The sequence below is a fragment of the Polyodon spathula genome, chromosome 59 (genome assembly GCF_017654505.1).
Source record: "Polyodon spathula isolate WHYD16114869_AA chromosome 59, ASM1765450v1, whole genome shotgun sequence".
NCBI lineage: Eukaryota > Metazoa > Chordata > Actinopteri > Acipenseriformes > Polyodontidae > Polyodon > Polyodon spathula.
Genome location: NC_054592.1, coordinates 1,085,122 through 1,106,995, shown reverse-complemented (window position 1 = coordinate 1,106,995; position 21,874 = coordinate 1,085,122). Strand labels below are relative to the sequence as shown.

At 47.3% G+C, this 21,874-nt stretch overlaps 2 protein-coding genes across 3 annotated transcripts in view; both read right to left on the bottom strand.

Annotated features, from left to right (window-relative positions):
- Positions 1-3,666: 3,666 nt before the first annotated feature.
- usp11 (ubiquitin specific peptidase 11) lies at positions 3,667-21,310 on the bottom strand. 2 transcript variants are annotated; one of them, XM_041240096.1, is made up of 21 exons: positions 21,164-21,310; positions 19,929-20,038; positions 19,477-19,607; positions 19,267-19,384; positions 18,483-18,628; positions 17,978-18,039; positions 17,025-17,124; positions 15,789-15,962; positions 15,216-15,374; positions 13,586-13,810; positions 12,627-12,710; positions 12,286-12,380; positions 11,731-11,937; positions 10,877-11,007; positions 10,215-10,628; positions 9,752-9,822; positions 9,015-9,127; positions 8,516-8,665; positions 7,880-7,995; positions 7,304-7,392; positions 3,667-5,676 (listed from the first exon to the last, which is right to left on the bottom strand). In XM_041240096.1, exons 1-21 carry the CDS (start codon positions 21,274-21,276, stop codon positions 5,503-5,505), a joined length of 2,982 nt encoding a protein of 993 aa, XP_041096030.1. In that variant the 5' UTR covers positions 21,277-21,310; the 3' UTR covers positions 3,667-5,502. The 2 variants fall into 2 exon arrangements, with proteins under 2 accessions (XP_041096030.1, XP_041096031.1); XM_041240097.1 differs by having other exon boundaries at positions 17,025-17,121.
- LOC121307825 overlaps positions 21,276-21,874 on the bottom strand; it is a 13,352-nt gene continuing 12,753 nt past the window's right edge. The window contains exon 8 of the mRNA XM_041240109.1: positions 21,276-21,289. Coding sequence (XP_041096043.1) covers positions 21,276-21,289 — 14 coding nt within the window. The remainder of the gene's footprint in view (positions 21,290-21,874) is intronic.

Below are 21,874 nucleotides of genomic sequence, written 5' to 3'. Positions count from 1 at the left end.
ATCGTGAGGGTCTGGAACCAACTCCCCAATAATGTTGTTGAAGCTGACACCCTGGGATCCTTCAAGAAGCTGCTTGATGAGATTCTGGGATCAATAAGCTACTAACAACCAAACGAGCAAGATGGGCAGAATGGCCTCCTCTAGTTTGTAAACTTTCTTATGTTCTGATGTAAGTTTAATGCAAGCGGTTAGGGAGCACCGTAGCAGTGCTATTCGTGTGAACAAAAAAGTTAAGCATAGTTGCGAATTTATTTTACAGTCGGCGGAATAATTTACAAGGTCTTTTACAGATTATCCCCAAGAACTGCTAACTCATTATATCCCTGCTTGTTCTTTGAGAGATCGCAACCTTTAGCTGTTCCACAATACAATACTGCGAGCCTGTCTGCAGCGGTATATTTTAAATGTGCCATTTTTTAAATAGTTTTTTTTTTTTTTTTTTTTTTTTTTGAAATCCCAAACAACTATCATAAATGTGTGCTACGACCTTAATAATATCAGCGGTCTATTGGACCTGTTTTAGTCTGTGTTGGCGGGTATCGTTCATTTCAATGAGCCCAGTCTTCTTTCTGAGTTCTCACACTGTGTTAACGCGCTCAGTCCCGTATCATGCTGGATCAGATGACTGGGGCAGCCACGGCGATGCCGCCAGACCCCAGCATCGCCACCACTGCAAATACTGTTCTAGTTCTTGGTGGGTCAGCGTGCTGTGCGGCAGAATCTGTTTGCATCCCCAGCCCTGAACGGTGCAGCGTTTCTGCAGGAAGGGCACTGCAAGTCAAGTCCCCATTGAGACCTGTTAGCAGCCACTACACATGCAATATCCCCTAGGCGCTCCGCGGTTACCGTCCGTGTCTATTTGCAGGCTGAGTGGGAAGCGCTTGAGATAGCAGGCCACCAGTGGGCGCTAGAGAGCGTCGAAGAGGAGCTGGCGAAGGAAGACCTGAACTTTGAGGGTTTTTGCGCTGGGGAGCCCCAACGCTCCGTATATCGCTCTGGTGTCTCTGGGCTTTCGTTCCACCCCGAGCTCTCTGTTACTCAACTGGTCCAATTCTTGGATTAACTGTGTCTCTCCAGACCCTTGGTGTTTTATAGGCAGTGCATTAAACCATCAGCTGTAAAAATAATTGCATAAATTCAGTTAATTTGAACGCTTAAGTTAAAGGCCCTACGGCCCGCTAGGACTGGAGTTTGACACCCGTCCTAGAGAGAGATGGCAAGCTGAAGCCAGACTCGCCCTTCTCCAAAACACCGTCCTCAATCGCACCCTGCCTGCCTGCGTGCGTGCCTCCCTCCTGAGATTAAAAATAAATTTCCCCTTCCCCATTCCATTTTGGCTGCTTTCCAGTCATGCATGCTGTGTTGTCAGTGATATAATGAACTGAGTCAGGGTCGGGCTGGGTCGGGTTTCACAACAATTAAGTACATTCATTTTGTCAGGCGTTTTGAAAGTTAATCTGGACAACTTTGAAGCAGCTGGTGTGAATTTGAAAATTTGCCTTGCCCAAACTTTTAAGAAGAAAAAAATTGCATTATAAAATGGATAGATAGAAAACTTTAAAACGTGGTCCCATTGCACACACAGAGACTTATTGAAATGATCAGGCGTCCGGGGAGTTTTGATAAAACACATGTTTACACCCTTACAGCTGCATGGACAATTCCTGTTCTTAAACACTCTGATGTGATGTTTTGTCCCCAGGGAACATACTCAAGTTTATTTGAACACCTCAAGATCGGTCATTGATATCCTTTATATACATGCCTGCATGGAAACCTCTGGGTGTGAGAATTTCAGTAACCAACGATATAGAAACAGCAGACACTCCTGTGGGAAAATGTTTGACCGCTTTGTGCTTCAATCAGGCATCTTAAACAGATGCAAGAAAATCTCAAGGCATTTTACCATCTGTGGCTGTGTATTCATTTTTAAATGAATTGCACGTATGGCTTATTAAAATCAATTAAAATAGACCTATCACTAATTTGTCTATTTTGACAATTTTTCAAGATTTGCAGTTCCAGTGTTTTGATTTCACAGGAGCAACAGTCAAAACTACAGTTAGCAATGGGGGTGGGCTAACACATTTGCACCTGTCCAGAAATCCTTACTGATCAGTAACATTAGTTAGCGTGCCATTAGTCAAACTTAGAGAAGTTGCGTTATTAGTCAACATTGGAGCTACGCAGCCACTCGGAATGATTGCAGACTCCAAATAAAACACAAACAACAGAAACCACTTAAAAATAATCGTTTAATTATTTGTATTTACAGAACTTGACTTGCACAGCATGTGAGAAAAATATCACTCCCTCTATATTTAAACAACATTGTGAAAATTGGCAAATTATTTCTGGTTCTTATGAAAATACAATATATATAATAATATTTTTATATATATCTTTAAGCTCTGTGTATATTTAAGAATATGTACCGTTCCCTTCACGTAGCAAAAGGCTAACGCTCATAGCGAAACTCGTCCCTTAAGCCTTGTTATTTTCTACCTTTATTATTTCAACAGAAAAAGGAAAAAGATCTCTTTGTGTGTCAAGAAATGTATTTTTTGCCTTGACAGAAGCTGAAAACAAAGAGATGCCCTAGGCTGGTTTTCAAAAATAAGTTGAGTTTGACCAAACCAAAAAAAAACACCCTTTAATTTCATTCTCCCCATCTTTGGGTGTGAGCGGCACCCCCTTCACCCAACAGTAGATGGCGCAACACCACCTTCTACCCCAAAAACAGAGTTAAAACTAACTACTGCCCTTCTTGCTCGTATTTAGGCTCAAATGTGTTTTTTTTTGTTTTTTAACCCCTTAGGCACACTAGAAATTCCAGCTTTTAAATACATTTGCAAATGACTCAAAGGGAGGAGGAACTGGGCATTTGGATGACCAACCCTGTATCATTTTTTATTTAGGGGGACACATGTCCCTTGTGCCTTGCAGGGTTAAGAATTTCCCTCTATTGTAGTCTACAGTACACACTTTATCAAGTGTGTAGTGGCAGCTGCTGGTGGAGAATTAGGCTTTGATTTTCGTTATAAAAGATCTTTAAGCAGTGCTAAAAAAAATACCTTCTCTCTCCTTATTACTAACAATACAATCAGCAATCCCTTGCATTAAAGTGTCTGCACCTTAATTTCTCTTCCCCAAGTAGTGCCAGGGAGCACCAGTTTGTCTAATAATTTGAGTCCAAATGAAACAACTGAATTAACAGGAAGGGTTGTGCTTTAAATCATTCTTTGTGGGAGGGTGAAGGACCTCAATGGGCTGGCATTGATTTGACGTGGCAGGGACTATCGTCTCGCAGAGAGGGGTTTGAACTGATCTGAAGAGGTTCTTGTCCATTCCTCTGTGTTAAATCGCTGGTCTCTAATTGCATTGCATGGTGCTGCATTGAGGGTGCAAATCTGCAGCACACGTTCCTCTCCAGTCTCGCTGCACTGCAGGGGTGTCCTGTCAATCCCAGTCCTGGAGAGCCATTCCACTCCAGGCTTCATTGGTTCAGTTACACCAGGGCTCCAACCCTGGTCCCAGAGGGACGGTCTCCCTCCTGGTTTTTGTTCCAACTGTACCCCAAATTAATTAACTGGACAAATTAAGCTTCTTAATTTGGTCCAATTAATTAACTTAGGGTCACAGTTGGAACAAAAACCAGGAGGGACATTGAAACTCCGGGTCCAGGATTGGAGACCCCTGAATTTAAACAGATTTTAAAACAGGGTTGGAACAAAAGCCAGGAGTGGAACAACTGACTTTGGACACCCCTGAAATGAACCACAGAAGAAAAAGGGGCCGCAAAATGGGGGGGTGATGCTTTTATACATGAAAAAGCAAAACAAAAAAGGGGAAACCCATTGGCACAAAAGCGTGTGCTGTATATCACGGGTGTTTTCTTATATTCTACCCAACACATTCGTTTACTGAGAGTTCCGTACGGGAAATTAATTTGGGAATTTTGTTGACCTATTCCTACATTAGAATCAAAAAAGAAAGTCCACATTCTCAGCCCACCCGCCCCCCCACGATCACGGATGATAATGCTGTCGAGTTCTGGTTTCAACTGGTTTGAAAAGAGAACTCTGTAGGACTGCTGATTGGTCGTTCACTTTTTACCAGTGGAATATGCTATCCTGGATGGCGGTTTAGTTAAGATTAAACAGCTTTGAGCAGGGTTGCGCTTTGAAAACCCCTGCTTTGTGTGATACTTGGCTACTTTATAAGGACCAGCTGTATCGAATATGAGGGGTCCGTCTGCCCCGATCACACCCCTGACTCGACTCTCCAAGCCGGGGGAAGGTGCCTCTTGGGAATCGGCCTTCAGAATTTCACAGAACTGATGCAAGCATTTCAAACACTTCACTAACTGCAGTCTAACCAACAGGATTGTACTGCCTGCCTGGCGAGCACCCTCTATCTCTGGTTTGCCCTCAGCAGAATTTGCTCATCTCTAGCCAGCTCCTAACTAGAAACGGCCAGGCAGTACAGACTTGTCACGTGAGGTTTCGCCAGAAATTCCGCGAAACGTTGATCTGCATTTCAGAGCTGGTTTTCACCCCAGATTAAAGAGTTGTCAGGGGGGGTTCTGATTTCCTCCAATAGGACTGACGGGCTTTGACCCCGAAGCGAAAGCAGGGTACGCAAACTGCGAACTTTCTTTAATACATAGTTTAACGGCAGTGCAAACCACAAAAGAGGAATTGAGAGAGAGGGAGACAGAGCGAGCGCAAGACAGAGACATCCCGCTGTAAATCGAGGTGAACAAAATAACACTTAGTCCAATTTAAAAGGAATTTGCCAACCATACTGCATTATAGAAAAAGCAACTGCCCCAATTTTAGCTGTGCTTGTATGCTGTTTTTTAATCTTCTCTGTGTAATCGCATCACGGTTGTCCGATCTGGTTTATCGTTGTAGAAAGAAATTGCAAGTGTTTGGGGCGATATAAATATTTCTGTCCCGGTTCCTTGCTGATTTTTCAACAAATCTTCAAACTAATTTTCCTATACGGAACCACGACTTCAAAACATCCGCCCTGTTGTTATTTTAAAACAAAACCACAAGGGTAAAAACAGACCTCGCAAGGAAGCACAGACAAGCAACGGGTTTATTACCAAAAAAAAAAAAAAAAAAAAAAAAAAAAAAAAAAAAAAAAAACGAAGCAAAAAACGAGCGCTGTGCAAAACCCATCATTTCGACGGTTCGGCTCGAGAGAAAGCAGGTGCTGACAATCGGTTGAGGCCTTGAAAAAAGCCGTCACTAGCACCAGAAGCAAAAGGTTATGAAACTGCAACCTGGTGGCTGCCATTTTGGCTCCAGCCTCAACACCCAGCTCGGTCGCCGTAGAGGAGCCAAGATGGCGGCCGTTTCACAACCTGTCTTCTCTCCAAACCACTGCTCCGCGCCATCCTGAGAATTAGCCTCTTCCCCTTAAGAATGGGGGGGGTGGGGGGGAGGACCTTAGATTCAAGTCTTGAGAAGGAGGGCTGGGGTCGGCCACAGGTCAGTCCGTCTCCATGCCAAGACCCAAAGCGGCCCTGTCTGGCTCTTCCTTCGCACAGGAAGTGACCTCGTCGGCAGGTTCTCCGGGCTTCGTGGCGCTGGTGGGGGGTTGGGGGAGGGTGGGCTTGCGGATTTTGTCCTGGCGCTGGTAGAACAGAACATAGGCAGCGCTGGTCTAGAGACAGTGAGGGGGAGAGTTACAAAATCAGGAATTCATTGGAATTCACCAAGTGAAGCTAATTCCTTAACTCTCAGCGGTCCATTTATTCAGCGCTCGTCAGGCACGTCGGGTCCAGTTTATTTTACACGCGCTGTTTAAAAGATTTATTTTTCGGAGTAAAACAGGTTTAAAAGGCACTGAACCGCAAAAGGACCCTCAGTACTGCATCTCCAGCCAAGCCCCACTCCTTGTTCGCTGTATTTTTCACATACCTCTTTATAGACGTGCATACTGATAAATCCTCTCCTGATCACTCGTTTTATCACCAAACTCCTCAATAATGCGATCCAAGTCATTATTTTATTACTATAACATCTCAAAAAGCTCTGCAGATGTCTGTGATATTCTTTGAGCGCTGGATGCAGAAGCAGCTCTCTCCTCTGTTTGGGTCCGTGTTATCTCTGTGGTGCAGGGGCTGTGAGATACGCCCTTTTTTTTTGCCATTGAAAGGTTTTCTCGGCTTACTCCTGGAAAAAAACGACTAGAGACCTGCGCTTGACGTCTTTTTGATGATGTGGGACAGGGTCCAACATCGCACTGGAAAGGGAAAATCGAGGTGGTTGGACCTGGTCTGACACAGGACCGCAAAGGGTTAAAAATCAGCAAAAAAAAAAAAAAAAAAAAAAAAAAAAAAAAAAAAAAAACAACCACAGATTCTGAGACTTCACAGATGAACAGAAAACTCACCTAGGCGCTTACGATGAACTAATACCACGACACGAGACGCACTGCGATGGGCTGGTGGATAAGAACTGATCATTTAACCCTTTGCGGTCATACATCACACCAGGCCCGACGTTACAATTTTCCCTTTCCAGTCCGTTGTTGGACCCTGTCCCACATCATCAAAAAGACGTCAAGCACAGGTCTCTAGTCGTTTTTTTTTTTCTACTGGAAAAAGCAGAGAAAACCTTTTGATGGCTGAGTGAGACCGACAGCAGCTGAAAAAAACAAAAAGGGCGTACCTGAACAATACACAGAGCCCCTGCACCAGAGAGATAACACGGACATAACAAGGGAGAGAGCTGCTTCTGCATCCAGCGCTCAAAGAATATCACAGACATCTGCAGAGCTTTTTGAGATGTTATAGTAATAAAATAATGACTTGGATCGCATTATTGAGGAGTTTGATGATAAAACGAGTGATCAGGAGAGGATTTATCAGTATGCACGTCTATAGAGAGGTATGTGAAAAATACAACGAACAAGGGATGTGGCTTGGCTGGAGATGCAGTACTGAGTGTCCTTTTGCGGTTCAGTGCCTTTTAAACCTGTTTTACTCTGGAAAAAACAATTTTAAACAGCGCGTGTGAAAATAAATTGGACCTGACGCGCCTGACAAGCGCTGAATAAATGGACCGCTAAGGGTTAAAACAACTGGCGAGTTAAGCGACAAACTAAAATGACAGGGATGCTATAAAACACACTTATTCATTCATAAACTACAATGAGCTACACTGTGCTCTAGGTCTTGTTTCACAATGTAAAAGATACAGACCTCTATGACAATACACTACACTAACAGACAGTGTCAGACCTCTAGCAAAGACATGAAACGTCGAACCGCCCCCAGCACACTCACCACGATCTCATCCTCAGTGGCAAAGCTGACCTTGCTGTCGTCGAAGTAATACCACTGCCCGTTGTCCTTGTTCCTGGCAAAACTGGTATCTGCCAAACCAACACATTTCATTAGCATCTTAGACCCGTCTGGGTAGAAGTAACTGGGATTGGCAGAGCTGAAACTGGGGTGAGCTACAATGCTCCTCGAGACACCCCCCCCCCCCCCCACAATGCGCTGGACTTGCCTGCCCTGAGCGCCGCCTGGATTCTCCGCTGAGGTGCTATCCTTGCACTGCTGCTGTGTCACTGTAGATATAACTTGCTGTCCTAACTTGTTGCTTCCTAGTTGCAGATTGTATTCTAGCAGTGTTATTATTTGCACTCAGTGTAAACTACACTGTGTTTAAAATATGAAGCTTGCATTGTATCCCCGTGCTGCCCTGTAACACCTGTAAGGTCGCCTTGGATAAAGGCGTCTGCCAAATAAATAATAATAAACTACAGCATTCATTCAGACCAATCACTGGACCCTGGGTACAGCAATCAGGCAGAGGGAAGGCTACAAGCATTGGAAACGAAAGTGTCCACGACTCACAGTGTCCGTCGCGCAGACCCCCGTAATGGTTGGACACGGCGATGAGGTCATAGCGGCTCGGGGGGTCCCCTTCCTTCCCCCTCTTTGGCAGGAGGTACCCCGAAAAGTCCAGATCCCTGGGGGTGGGAGAGATTTATTATTACAATTAACCTAACTGACGGGGGAGATATTTTTTTGTATAAATTAGATTTAAAAACGAAGGCTCTCGAAATCGAAGGCAGACGAACAGCCTGGACGAGTCCCTCCAAAAGAGTCAAGTGGACTGTTCACAGCCGTTCTCAAAGAGCGACAGAACCACAGAGAACGTGCGTGGGGCATTTATACAGCCAGTAGGGTGAGTGGAAAACAACGCTTGAACTTATAACAAAAACAGCTGAAAATAAGAGATCTTCTTAGATCAAGCTCTGAATCTGCTTTGAGCCACGTTTAGGGGTATTTGAAAAAAAATACGAATTCGCCCCAGCCTCTTCACACACCTCGGGATGATAACTCCCATGAGTTTGATCCATTCCTGGTTTAATGAGACACACCCGAACTTGTTGCCTCTACACACTTTGGCTAATGAAGCGGATAGTAAAACCTGGACTGGGTGACACTGCTGTGTAACAGGAGTCTTGTTTCCACCCTTGCACGTACCGGATGGGGAACTCCACGATGGTGTCCAGTTTCTCGCGGGAGTACTTTGTGTAGGAGAATCTCTTCAAGTGGATGATCAGCACCTCTGGTAGAGACCACAGATCCAGCTTCTTTGTGGCTAGCTGGTGTTTTTTACAGGTAGGGCAGTACCTGCAGAGAAAGACCAGTCAAATCCCAATGCACCTGTAGCTATTCAACACTGAACTGTGCTGATCAAACGAGTTCCGGACCCCAGGACTGGGTGCAGAAGCAGGGCTAGTGTGAGTTTCTAACCCTGCTCAAACTCCTGGCTCCTGATCATTTCAATATACCATAATACTAGACCTCATTGGGGGGAGTTCTGAACCCCAGGACTGGGTGCAGCAGCAGCAGCAGCAGCAGGGCTAGTGTGAGTTTCTAACCCTGCTCAGACTCCTGGCTCCTAATCACTTCAATATTAACAGACTTCACTGAAGCATGCAGGCTGGCCACCCAGTGTCTGTCGGTGATGCGCCCTCACCAGGGATTCTCCTCCTCCAGCGTCTCGATGGTGGTGAAGAGCTCGATGCACTGCTGAAGCTTCACCGTCACCTGCTTCAGAGCAAAGTCCATGCTCTTGTGCTTGATGAACTTCTACAAACAGAACACAGAATCAGCGCCCGCAGGTGTATCTACTACTATTATTATAGTTGTTATTATTGTCATTTAGAATATTGTAAACCTCCCCCCCCCCCTCGACAACAGCGACGAATCTCTGATCCTGAAACCTCCATATAAAGCACAATGCTGTGCCCTCTTTTAGATCTGAGCGCTTTTAGAATCTGTACAGTTTCTCCTCGTCACGATGCAAGCTGACCAGAATCAATATGGAGTCTTGGTGGATCCAGAGGTTAGAGAAAGGGGTCTTGATACCAGGAGGGTCAAATCCCGGCTCAGCCACTGACTTTGTGTGTGTGTGTGTGTGTGTGTGACCCTGAGCAAGTCACTTCACCTCCTTGTGCTCCGTCCTTCGGACGAGACGTGAAACAAACGCGACTCTGCAGCAGCAGCCGTTGTTGATGATGCAGAGTTCACCCTACATAAGTTCTGCTAAATGACTCATTTATAATAATTAAAAACAACTAGTGGCCTCATTATCGCGTCTAGTGAGAACGATTAAGCTGCTAAAAGCTTCTTGATAGAAGTTCAAATGGTATTGCATGCACGCCTTCAAACATCGGATCAGTCTCCTTACAAAGACCCTGCTTCTGAACCTACCTCAGCTTCAGCCTCGTTGTAGTACTTTTTCTTCATCTCTGGATCCCAGTCAATGGCGACATAAGGCTGAGCTGAGGAGAGAATACAGCAGACACATGGGAGGAGGGCAGCATCCTGCTCTCTATCCTAGACCAGTGTGTCTCAAACTATGGGACTGGCTTAGTTACATCCTAAAACCTGGTGGACCACCTATAATTATTATTATTATTATTATTAATTTCTTAGCAGACGCCCTTACCCAGGGCAACTTAATTACAGTAAGAGCAAGATATGCAGGGCCTTTTAAACCCGTTTTACTCTGGAAAATATTTTAAACAGCGCGTGTGAAAATAAAGTGGACCCGACCTGAATAAACGGACCGCTAAGGGTTAAAGTTTAGCTTCTCATGCAAAAGTAACACCTTACAACAGCTGAAAATGCTGGTCTGCTTGAAGTTGTTCCTGAATAAAAACGCAGTGCTCACAGTTGAACGAGAAGGCACTGCCTCTCTCCCCCAGCCCCCTCTCGGTGGTCCCGTTGGCGTTGACAGCCTGGATCGTGAACAGTGGCTTCTTCCTCCTCGCCGGTCGCCGCTTCCTCTTGGCCTGGCTCTCGACTGGAGGAGTGCAGTCAGCGGGCGGGTCGTCCTCTTCTGAAAGGGGGCTCTTCATTGGCTGCTGGCTGTCTGCGTCCCCGCTGGCCCCTCCCATCTCGGCCCCCTGGGGCGGGCTCTCCTCGCCGCTGCTCTCCTGCTCTGCCTCGCTATTGGATGGCGCCGACTGCAGAGCCGGGTCCCCCTGTTCGGCTGGTTTACCTGACAGGTTCTCCTCTGCCTCTGAGCCCTCCCCTCGCTCGCGATTGGAGGGGCCGGGCTGCTCCGCCTCCTCAGTTTCCTCATCTGATTGGAGGAGAAAATTTTTTAAAAATTTAATAAAAACACACTCAGTTACAAGTGGCGTGGAGTTAGAATAATTGTGTTGATTTGTATTTATTTTTTCTTGGTAAAATAAAGCGTTCACTCCCGTCATATAGGGTGGTCTGGTCCTTTTGTAGATTTAGATGCTGTATCTTCGCTGAAGTTGTTGGTCTGTGTGCTGTACAGATCGTGTTGGGCTATTCTGTGCAGGGCTATACACTGTGCTGTACCTTCGCTGAAGCCATTGGTTTGCATATTGTACAGATCTTCCTCCTGACTGTCATCTTCGTCCACCTCTTCCTCCTCCTCCTCCTCCTCCTCCTCCTCCTCCTCAGACGGGTCAGGGGGGCGGACATAGCGGCTGAAACAAAAACACAGATTTTAACTTCAAAGCACAAAGGTCTTACAGCTGGGGAAAACACAAACAGCGCCCCTTGTGATGAGGGTGGTGTTTCCACAGTTAAGACTACATGCAGATTTTAAAAAAGTATAATTTTGCACGCTGCTCATACGTACTGTCACACATTCAGTTTATCACCCCAATGATGTCTGAATCAGGAATGGGAATAGGACTCCTGCTGCACAGCGGTTTGATCCATTCCTGGCTTCACTAAGAGTTCAAATCAGACACGCCTGAGCTTGTTGCCTGTACACGCTGTGGCCCCATTTGTATTTTAAGCTCAGCTCACCGCTACCACCCCTGCGCTGACCCGGGAGGGGCGAAGACGAACACACGCTGTCCTCCGAAGCGTGTGCCGTCAGCCGCCCGCTTCTTTCCACACTGAGGGCCAGCTATGCAGCCACCTCAGAGCTACAGCTTAGTCGGCCAACTGCGTGCCACCCCTGGGAGCTCCCATCCTGCTCTCCTTCTGGGTTATTTAGAATAAACAGTTAAATGCATGTAGCTGTGTATATAACTTTTTTGTGTAATTATAATTGGAATTACCACAGCAAAACTGTAACTGTACTTAAACAAAATATAATTTCAGTAAACAATGCTGCTGTGGTTGGAAATACAATTCTATCTGACCGCAGTGAAAACACCATGTGATCTCTGGCTTGGACAGCGTGTGGTGAGACTCACGCCAGGCGCTTCAAGAAAGCCTGGTACAGCGGCTCTCTGGCGCAGTGCCCGCGGGCCACGGAGATCAGGAGGGGGTGACCGAACAGGGAGGTCCCGTAGCTGCCGCTGCCCGTGCTGTAATCGCGATAGTGAGATCTCTCCCGCAGGTAGAGCGCCAGCACCACCTCATCCTCTTCCTCATCCAGAAAACCACTGCTCAACTCGTACCTGCAGGGGAGCGGGGAGAGAGGGGGAGAGGGAGTGGAGAAGGAGACTTGATGCATTTTGAAACAAAGTTAAGTGTAACTGAACAATACAGAAAAAAAACACAAACTACGCTGTATATGATACGACATTTCAGAGAGCTGGATCGCATCAATATCAGGGTCTAGAGCTGTATATTATAAAGACATTTCAGAGGGCTGGATCGCATCAATATCAGGGTCTAGTGCTGTATACTATAAAGACATTTCAGAGGGCTGAATCGCATCAATATCAGGGTCTAGTGCTGTATATTATAAAGACATTTCAGAGGGCTGGATCACAGTATACATTATAAACAAAATGCAAACCTACACAAAAATATCATCCCGGTCCAGAATACAGCTGAGTGCCTCGTCGCTGTGGTAGATCTTATAGAATCTGTGATTGAACACATCGGCGACCAGCATCTGAGACACAGAGACACACAGGAGTGAGAGAGACACATGCAGAAGCAGAGGACTGGAAATAAAACTACTCCCGAACCCACAGGCACAGCAATTAGATTAGAATTTACCACACCTGGGCTTTACAATGCTTCCCTCTGCTTTACCAGACCTCTTTGTGCTTTACAATGCTTCCCTATGCTTTACTGTGCTTCATTACAACTTGGCTGTGCTTTTATTATGGGATGCTTATCCAGCCCCTCTACTCACCTGATTAGCAGGAACGCTGGTCCGTCGAGACAGAGCTGTGCAGAGATCAGACACCTTGCCAGCCTTGGGGACCAGCAGCCTGTGCTGAAACAGGAAGATCAAACACACTAAGACTCACAGGCAAATTCAAGACACTGTACTGGGCTGACTAATTTAACCCTTAGCGGTCCATTTATTCAGCGCTTGTCAGGCGCGTCAGGTCCAATTTATTTTCACACACGCTGTTTAAAATATTTTATTTTTCAGAGTAAATCAGGTTTAATAGGAACTGAATCGCAAAAGGACACTCAGCACTGCATCTCCAGCCAAGCCCCACCCCTTGTTCGCTGTATTTTTCACATACCTCTTTATAGACGTGCATACTGATAAATCCTCTCCTGATCACTCGTTTTATCATCAAACTCCTCAATAATGCGATCCAAGTCATTATTTTATTACTATAACATCTCAAAAAGCTCTGCAGATGTCTGTGATATTCTCTGAGCGCTGGATGCAGAAGCAGCTCTCTCCTTTGTGATGTTTGTGTTATCTCTGTGGTGCAGGGGCTGTGTGTATTGCTCAGATACGTCCTTTTTTTTTTCGGCTTCTTATCGGTTTCACTCGGCCACTGAAAGGTTTTCGCGGCTTTTTCCAGAGAAAAAACGACTAGAGGCCTGTGCTTGACGTCTTTTTGAGGATGTTGGACAGGGTCCGTTGTTGGACTGGAAAAGGAGAATAGTAATGTCGGACCTGATCCGACATAGTACCGCAAAGGGTTAACATTTTGTCATGAGATTTAATGCTGTTCAGTTACGATTCTCCAGGCAAGCTCAACGCTAGCTAAAAGGCAGCTTTAGAGAAACATAACCCACTATTTCGAGGGTGCGAGAGAACCCAGGACCACTCACCGTGCTACAACATGGCACAACACCAGATTACAAAGCGATGGGAGGCTGTTAACACCGTCCAGCTGTGCTTACCTGCACTGGTTTGGCCGCGGGATCGACAGACACGAAGAAAACCTCCATGACCCTCTCCTTGCTGACGGGCAGCGGCACGCTCAGGTAGCAGAAGGGGTCGAAGGTCACGGACACCATGCCGCACTGCGGGCACACCAGCGTGGACTTGAAGAGGCCGTGGAGCGTGTCCACAATGACAGAGTCGTTCCGGAGTCTGTGATTCCTCCACGCCTCCTCTGCCACTACCTACAGACAGACAGACAGACAGGCAGGCAGGCAGGCAAACAGGCAGACAGGCAGGCAGGCAGACACACAGACAGACAGGCAGGCAGGCAGACACCCACAGGCAGGCAGGCAGACACCCACAGGCAGGCAGGCAGGCAGGCAGACACCCACAGGCAGGCAGGCAGGCAGGCAGACACACAGGCAGGCAGACACCCACAGGCAGGCAGGCAGGCAGGCAGACCACAGGCAGGCAGGCAGGCAGGCAGACACCCCAGGCAGGCAGGCAGGCAGCAGACACCCACAGGCAGGCAGGCAGGCAGACACCCACAGGCAGGCAGGCAGGCAGACACCCACAGGCAGGCAGGCAGGCAGGCAGGCAGACACACACAGGCAGGCAGGCAGGCAGACACACACAGGCAGGCAGGCAGACACACACAGGCAGGAGAATGATCAGGATGAATCTTAATGGAACAGCCAATGTAACGTCAGTAAAAAATGTCAGCACTAGATAGGTCTTAGTGTTCTATTTTAACAAACAAAAATTACGGTAAAAAAAAAAAAGATTGCGCATTTATTAAAAACCTGAAAGACAATTGACTTGGCACGTTCAAAACTAATCATCTTCTCTAGTTACTCTACAACAGTGGGCACTGGGTATGTTTCACAGCAACCATGAAACAAATAAATTGCATCCATTATCAATAACCGCTTAATCCTATAGAGGGTCGCGGTGAGCTGGAGCCTAACCTGGCAGACACAGGACGCAAGGCAGGACTACACCCTGCCCTGGATGGGATGCCAGTCCATTGCAGGGCAACTAAGGGGCAATTTAGAGAGGCCAATCCACCTAGCCAGAATGTCTTTGAACTGTGGGAGGAAACCCACGCAGACACGGGGAGAACATGCAAACTCCACACAGACAGACCTCTGAGTCAGGAATCGAACCCGGGACCCTGGCGCTGCTGCTATTATTTTCTCCCAATTTTTGGCATAGCCAATTATTTTTAGGCTCAGCCCACCGCTACCACCCCGGACTCGAGAGGGGCGAAGACGAACACGCGCTGTCCTCCGAAGCGTGCGCTGTCAGCCGCCCGCTTCTTTCCACGCTGCAGACTCACCGTGCAGCGCCTCAGAGATACAGAGTCGGAGGACAGCCCTGGGCAGCTTACAGGCAAGCCCGTTGGAGCCCAGCCTGACCACAGGGGGGCGCTGGTGCGCTGTGAGCCGAGGACACCCTGGCTGACCTAAGCAATCCCCCCACCAGGTGGCGCTCGGCCAATTGTGCGCCGCCCCCTGGGAGATCCCCTCTACAGGTTGGCAAAGACTACCCTGGACTCGAACCGGCGACCTCCAGGGGATAGGGCATGCCACTCTTCGTTTTAACCCCGGCTGTGGATTCTGCTCGAGTTACCGGCGGGTTCAGTACCTGGTCGGGACGTCCCTCTGCATCCCTCAGCTCGACGTACTCCTTGTTCTTGACCCGGTTCAGGTCCTCGTGGAGCCCGTCTAGAAGGAAGGAGAGCAGCTCCTGGGAGTCATGCTGCTGGTAGCCCAGAAACTGGGAGGCAAAATGGCCCACCTTCGTCTGGGGAGAAGAGAGGAGAGGCACGCGAAAGGGTTAAAATGAACATTAACCCTTAGGGATACATTTATTCAGTGCTTGTCAGGAGTAAAACAGGTTAAAAAGGCCCTGCATATCAAAAGGACACTCAGTACTGCATCTCCAGACAAGCCCCACCCCTTGTTCGCTGTATTTTTCACATACCTCTTTATAGACGTGCATACTGATAAATCCTCCAGTTGCGTAGCTGAGTGATCCAGTCCTGGCTTCACTAGGAGTTCAATAATAAGACACACCTGAGCTTGTTGCCTAGACACACTGGGGCTGATCAAGCTGGTAGTAAAACCTGGAATGGGTGACACTGCTGTGCAACAGGAGTCTGATTTCCATCCCTGTATTAAAAGGGCTTTCTAACAGGACAGTGCCCCCTGGCTGTACCTTGAAGGTGCGCGGAGCCACAGAGCAGTGCCTCCCTGACCACATCTGCTTGATGACGTCAGCGTACGCCTCGGCGATCTCGCCCTTCATTCCCAGCGGGTTCGTGAAGTTCAGCTCCTCCAAGTAAGCGCTGCACAGGAAGTACTCCGTCACTGGGGGCGTGTTACTGAGACACTGCGCGACACGAACAAGGGTTACTGACACACACACACACACACACACAGCAGAACAGGGGTCACGTTATGCTACAAAGTCTACTTGTAGGAGGCAGTGTGGTCCAGTGATTAAAGAAACAGGCTTGTAACCAGGAGGTTCAAATCCCAGCTCAGCCCCCGACTCGCTGTGTGGGACCCTGAGCAAGTCACTGAACCTCCTTGTGCTGCGTCTTTGGGGTGAGACGTTGTTGTGAGTGACTCTGCAGCTGATGCATAGTTCACACACCATAGTCTCGTATCTTGTAAAGCGCTTTGTGATTGTGGTCCACTACGAAAGGCGCTATATAAAAATAAAGATTATTATTATTATTATTATAATGACCCCAGTTCTGATCAAGTCACTTCACCTCCTTGTGCTCCGTCCTTCGGACGAGATGTAAAACAAACGAGGTCCTATTGGAAGTGACTCTGCAGCAGCAGCAGTTGTTGATGATGCAGAGTTCACCCCCCTAGTCTCTGTGAGTCGCTTTGGATAAAAGCGTCTGTTGAAATGACTCAATAATGATTACAACTACAATTTTATTTTGTTTGGCTTCAGTTAAGCTGCAGCGATTATACTTCTACTAAACATGACATGATCAATGAAACATATTAAAATGTTTATAGCTGCAGGCAAAAGTTTTGCATCACCCTATAGAACAAACACCCTGCTTCATAGAGTCCAATGAAAGCTGCTGAATAATGTTCCCTTGTTAACATATTGAATCACACACCCTCTATATAGAATGAACTCACTCAGCTTCATAGAGTCCAGTGAAAGCTGCTGAATAATGTTCCCTTGTTAACATATTGAATCACACACCCTCTATATAGAATGAACTCACTCAGCTTCATAGAGTCCAGTGAAAGCTGCTGAATAATGTTCCCTTGTTAACATACTGAGTTTCTTACATGATGCTAAATAAAAACGATCAAAAAGATGTTCACAGTCGTTTTTCTTTTTAATTTTTATTCGGTCTCAATCCTAAAATTCTATAACCCAGCAATAACCGCAGCGTAAACTCAGAGAGGAGGCGCTTACCTGAAGTGCCGAGTTCATGAAGCAGGTGTTCCCCAGGTTCGTCAGCCCGCACACCCCAGGCTGCCCTTGATACAAGTCCTGCTCATCCACAGAGTTCCTGCTGACACAAGAGCAGCGACAAGGCGAGGCTTAACAAGGAGAGACTCGGGGAGGCAGGGAGAGAGCTGGTAGGGTGGGAACAATAATAAATTTGCTGTGATCGATAATCTGATTCATTTATGGAAATAAGACTCCTACTGCACAGCAGTTTCCAGGTTTTACTACCAGCTTGTGTGAGCAGGTAACAATCTCTGGTGTGTCTGATTAACTCTTTGAGGTCCATTTATTCAGCGCTTGCCAGGTCCAATTTTTTTTATTAAAAAATGTATCCCCCCCCCCCAAAGTAACACGGGTTTAAAAGGCACTGAATCGCAAAAGTTCACTCAGTACTGCATCTCCAGCCAGGGGCAGATAAGAGCAATACACACAGCCCCTGCACCACAGAGATAACACGGGCACAAACAAAGGAGAGAGCTGCTTCTGCATCCAGCGCTCAAAGAATATCACAGACACCTGCAGAGCTTTTTGAGATGTTATAGCAATAAAATAATGACTTTGATCACATCATTGAGGAGTTTGGTGATAAAACGAGTGATCAGGAGAGGATTTATCAGTATGCACGTCTATAAAGAGGTATGTGATAAATACAGCGAGCAAGGGGTGGGGCTTGGCTGGCGATGCAGTACTGAGGGTCCTGTTGAAATGCAGTGGCTTTTTAAACCTGTTTTACTGTGAAAAAATATCTTTTAAACAGCGCGTGTGAAAATAAACACGCCTGACAAGCGATGAATAAACAGACCGCTAAGGGTGAAGCAGTCAAATCTGGAATGGATCAGACTGCTCTGGATTGGGAGTCTTGCTTCCACCCCTACAGTAGTCCAGGCTGGTCACTAGGGGGAGCCGGCAACACTCACGTGTTCTGTGGTCGGGAACTTGGCCACGTGCCGTCCGCGTTCCTGGTTTCCATGATCAGCGTCTGAGAGGAAAAACAACAAACGTGTCAGAGGCATCAGCACACCCCTTAACGCTCACTCCACGACTCTCAGAAACAAAGCAAACCTAAATAAAACGCTACAGCAAACTTTTATAGTCAAGCTAATAACGGGAACGGAAATTGATTTTAAAGGACTGGTTATCAAATAGGGGTGTAACAATATACTAATGTCATGATAGGATACGTATCGCGACATGCAGGTTGTGTCACAACGCGCGACGGTCGAGTTACTTGTAAGAGGCACAATCAGATCAGATGATCACTTAAGGACAAAAACCTGAAGCAGTGGAAAGGACCAGAGTCCCTTCATTTTAAAAACGTTTTTGTATTTTTCCTTTAGGATAGAGGGCCGTGCAGTTTTGCAGTGTATTGAAAGCAGCGAAGGTGCAGATCGCACACACACAGGCAGTGTCTGCATCTCTCACCATGCCCGGTCCCAGGCAGGCCTCCAGGGCGCTCAAGTGGGTGTTTCTCAGCCTCTCGCAGCTCGACTCCGAGCTCTTCATCCACAGCCGGGTCTCAGCACTGGGGGGGATCTGGAAGAGACGTCTCATCTCCTTCTGAATCACATCTGAGCAGGAGGGAGGGAGGGAGGGAGACAGACAGAGAGAGAGAGAGGGGGGAGAGAGGGAGAGAGACACAGAGACAGAGAGTGAGACACAGAGAGAGCGAGAGAGGGGGGGAATGAGAGAGGGAGGGAGAGAGAGAAAAAGAGAGGGACACAGAGAAAGAGAGGGAGAGAGGGGAGAGAATGAGAGAGGGGAGAGAATGAGAGGGGGAAAGAGGGAGAGAGGGAGGGAGGGAGAGAGACACAGAGATAGAGTGAAACACAGAGAGAGCGAGGGGGGGAATGAGAGGGAGGGAGAGAGAGAAAAAGAGAGGGGCACAGAGAAAGAGAGGGAGAGAGGGGAGAGAATGAGAGGGGGAAAGAGGGAGAGAGAGAGGGAGGGAGGGAGAGAGAGAGACAGACAGACACACAGAGAAAGACAGAGAGAGAGGGGGAGATAGAATGACAGAGGGAGACCGAGAATGAGGGGGAGAGGGAGAGAGACACAGACACACAAAGAGAGAGAGGGAGAGAGAGAATGAGAGAGACCACAAAGGGTTAACATTCAATGTTCTCGCGATCTCTTTTCCAACAAGCATTCCCAAGTTGGATAATTTTAACCATTAGTCAGGATATTGGGTTCAAACCAGCGCCTCTGTTACCTATAGCATCGACCCGGCTGATCTGGGCAGTAACTGTGTTCTCCATGTCACTGTGCAAACACAGGAAAATCTCCACTGGATAGATCTCAACCTTCAGAGTGTTGGGCAGCTCCACAACCTGAAAACACAAAGCCACAGCTTCAGAGCCAACACCTGCTGGTCTGGTGGTTAGAGCAAAGGAGAGGGAGGGGGGAGAGGGAGGAGTCTCACCTTGCGCTCCAGGGCAGGCTGTTCGGACACAGCACCATACCAGCCCAACAGTTTGTGCCAGGCCTCCGCGGGCACCAGGACAAAGTCCTCGCCCTCCACCAGCCGGTCCTTCAGCCTGTACGAGTCCATCTCTAAGGAGAGACAGACACGGGACGGTCAGCGCGACAAGATCGCCAGTCTGTTTTGAAATCAGTTTGGCCGCGCCAGAGAAAAAATAAATAAAATAAAGCCACAGGCTGGTGAGAATTACTGCCACTGGACATCTCTATATTCAGAAACTTCATACATTCAACGTCCACCGGAAGTCTCTCTCGCTGTCTGCAAAAGAAAGACTTCGAATGGAAACGTTTCAGTACTGTTAAATAATGACGGGTGACCCAAAATGAGACAAAGCAGCCAACGCAGCACATCTCCGCACTTTGCCTCAACGCAGTGGGCAATCGTTAACTTACCCTCGAAAAGCTCTGTGTTGTCAATCCGCCCGGGGAAGGAGGAGGAATTCTGGTCTCCAGTCGCCACATATTCTTTCCACTGCGTGAACCAGCGTCTGTCCAAGAGGTACCTGTGAGGGACGAGGGACGCAAGGGACGATCAGACACTCCAGCACACCACCCTCGCCCAACAGTGGAGCTTCTCGGTAAATGAAAGTAATATTGAAGGAGGGGGAAAGTGAAACTGTGAAGAGAAAGTGAGAGAGAGAGAGAGAGAGAGAGAGAGAGAGAGAGAGGAGGGGCGGAATCAGGAGCCAACAGCCATGCACTTTCATCCACTCCCAATTCCAGTATTTAAACAGGGGTGAAAACAAGACTCTCTTTGCACAGCACTTTGATCCGTTCCGGGTCAAGACACACCTGAGCTTGTTACCCAGACACACTGTGGCTACTCAAGCTCCTAGTAAAACCTAGAATGGGTGAAACTGCTAGGCGATGGGAGTCTTATTCCCATCCCTGCGGTTGCTTCATCCACTTTTCTGGTCCTGAGAATACCGCTAAAAAAAATCTAAAACCTAAATCTAACATACTGAAATGCTGCCCTTCATAATAAGTTATCGCTACCGGCCTGGTGCGTTTAATCAGACGGGAGTTTGACTTTTTTTTTTTTGACTTTTTAGTTGAATTATTTTCGGTTTTGCCATTGTGTCATGCACATAAATTAGAGGAGGTCAAATTCTGGTCCGGGATACGCACAAACTGCTTATAATGAAACAGTTACAAACTCAGTATAAGAGTTTCACATCGCTTACTTCCTTATTGTAACAGACTTCGTGGACTGTGTGTGCTAGACGTGAGTAAAACCAGAACACTCTCATATCATGTCTTCGGATTTTAAATAAAAGCAGATATATATATATATATATATATATATATATATATATATAATATATATATAAATAGATATGATGATAAAAAAAATAAATAAATAAATAAATAAAATACCTTGCTTAGGACGGTCTCGGGAAGAGACACGTTTAATATTAGCTGGTGTTGGTTTATAAAGCGTTTTGTTTTATTTTTTACATTGCTGACATTATCTTTTCAACACACAAACACGAAGACGGTCCTCTCTAGCGATACAAACAACGACGATCTGTATTTATTCAGAGAGTCCGGCAGCCTGCAGAACCTATCCGGAGACCCCAAAACCTGCAGTCATGGAACTGGACACGGGGCAGACAAGACTGTCTTACCAGCTGTCCCCGGCTCCGAGCTCCCGATCGCGGATAAGCCCTTCGATCTCCCGTCGCTGGGTCTCCAGCCCCGGTACCTCGGTCGGTGTGCTGTCAGGAGCCGCCTCCGCCATTATCGCTGGAAAGCTGAGAAACTGCGAGCGAACAGGAAGCTGTCGCCGGGGACTGCTTCCTGTTGGGTGTCTCAATGGGGCAATGGTCTTCCCCCCCCCCCCCCCGTCAACCAGCCTGGCGGACCGCCTAACTCACGCGACATATTGAGTGTGGCAAACTTCGTCTGAGTGACACGGCGGTGTGGTAACTTTGTTTCGTTTCGCATACGGTACAATCATATTGGGTGTTTAAACAACGAATTAAAAAAAAAAAAAAAAACTTCCTCGCCGCAGGCGTGTTATTTCATTGGCTGTCCGGGCTGTCAGTAAGCGCAGTTGGAGATTGAAACTTTTTATTTACTCGGAAAAAAGCACGTCGAAGATTAATTACACACCACGACACCACCTGGTCTAATTTAACAATAGACAGTGCAGTTTATATTGAGCGTCTGCACCCTGCTCCTCAGTCCGGGACAGGCGCACACCTACTGGGCTGCCGGCTCTGCTGTCAGAGCCTCCTCTCCCGGCAGGATCCGCAGTTTCTCAGGGTGTGGCAGCTGTGCAAACTGTGGCAACTGCCTTGAGCATTTTGGGAAGTACATGTCCCTTATTTGGCAGT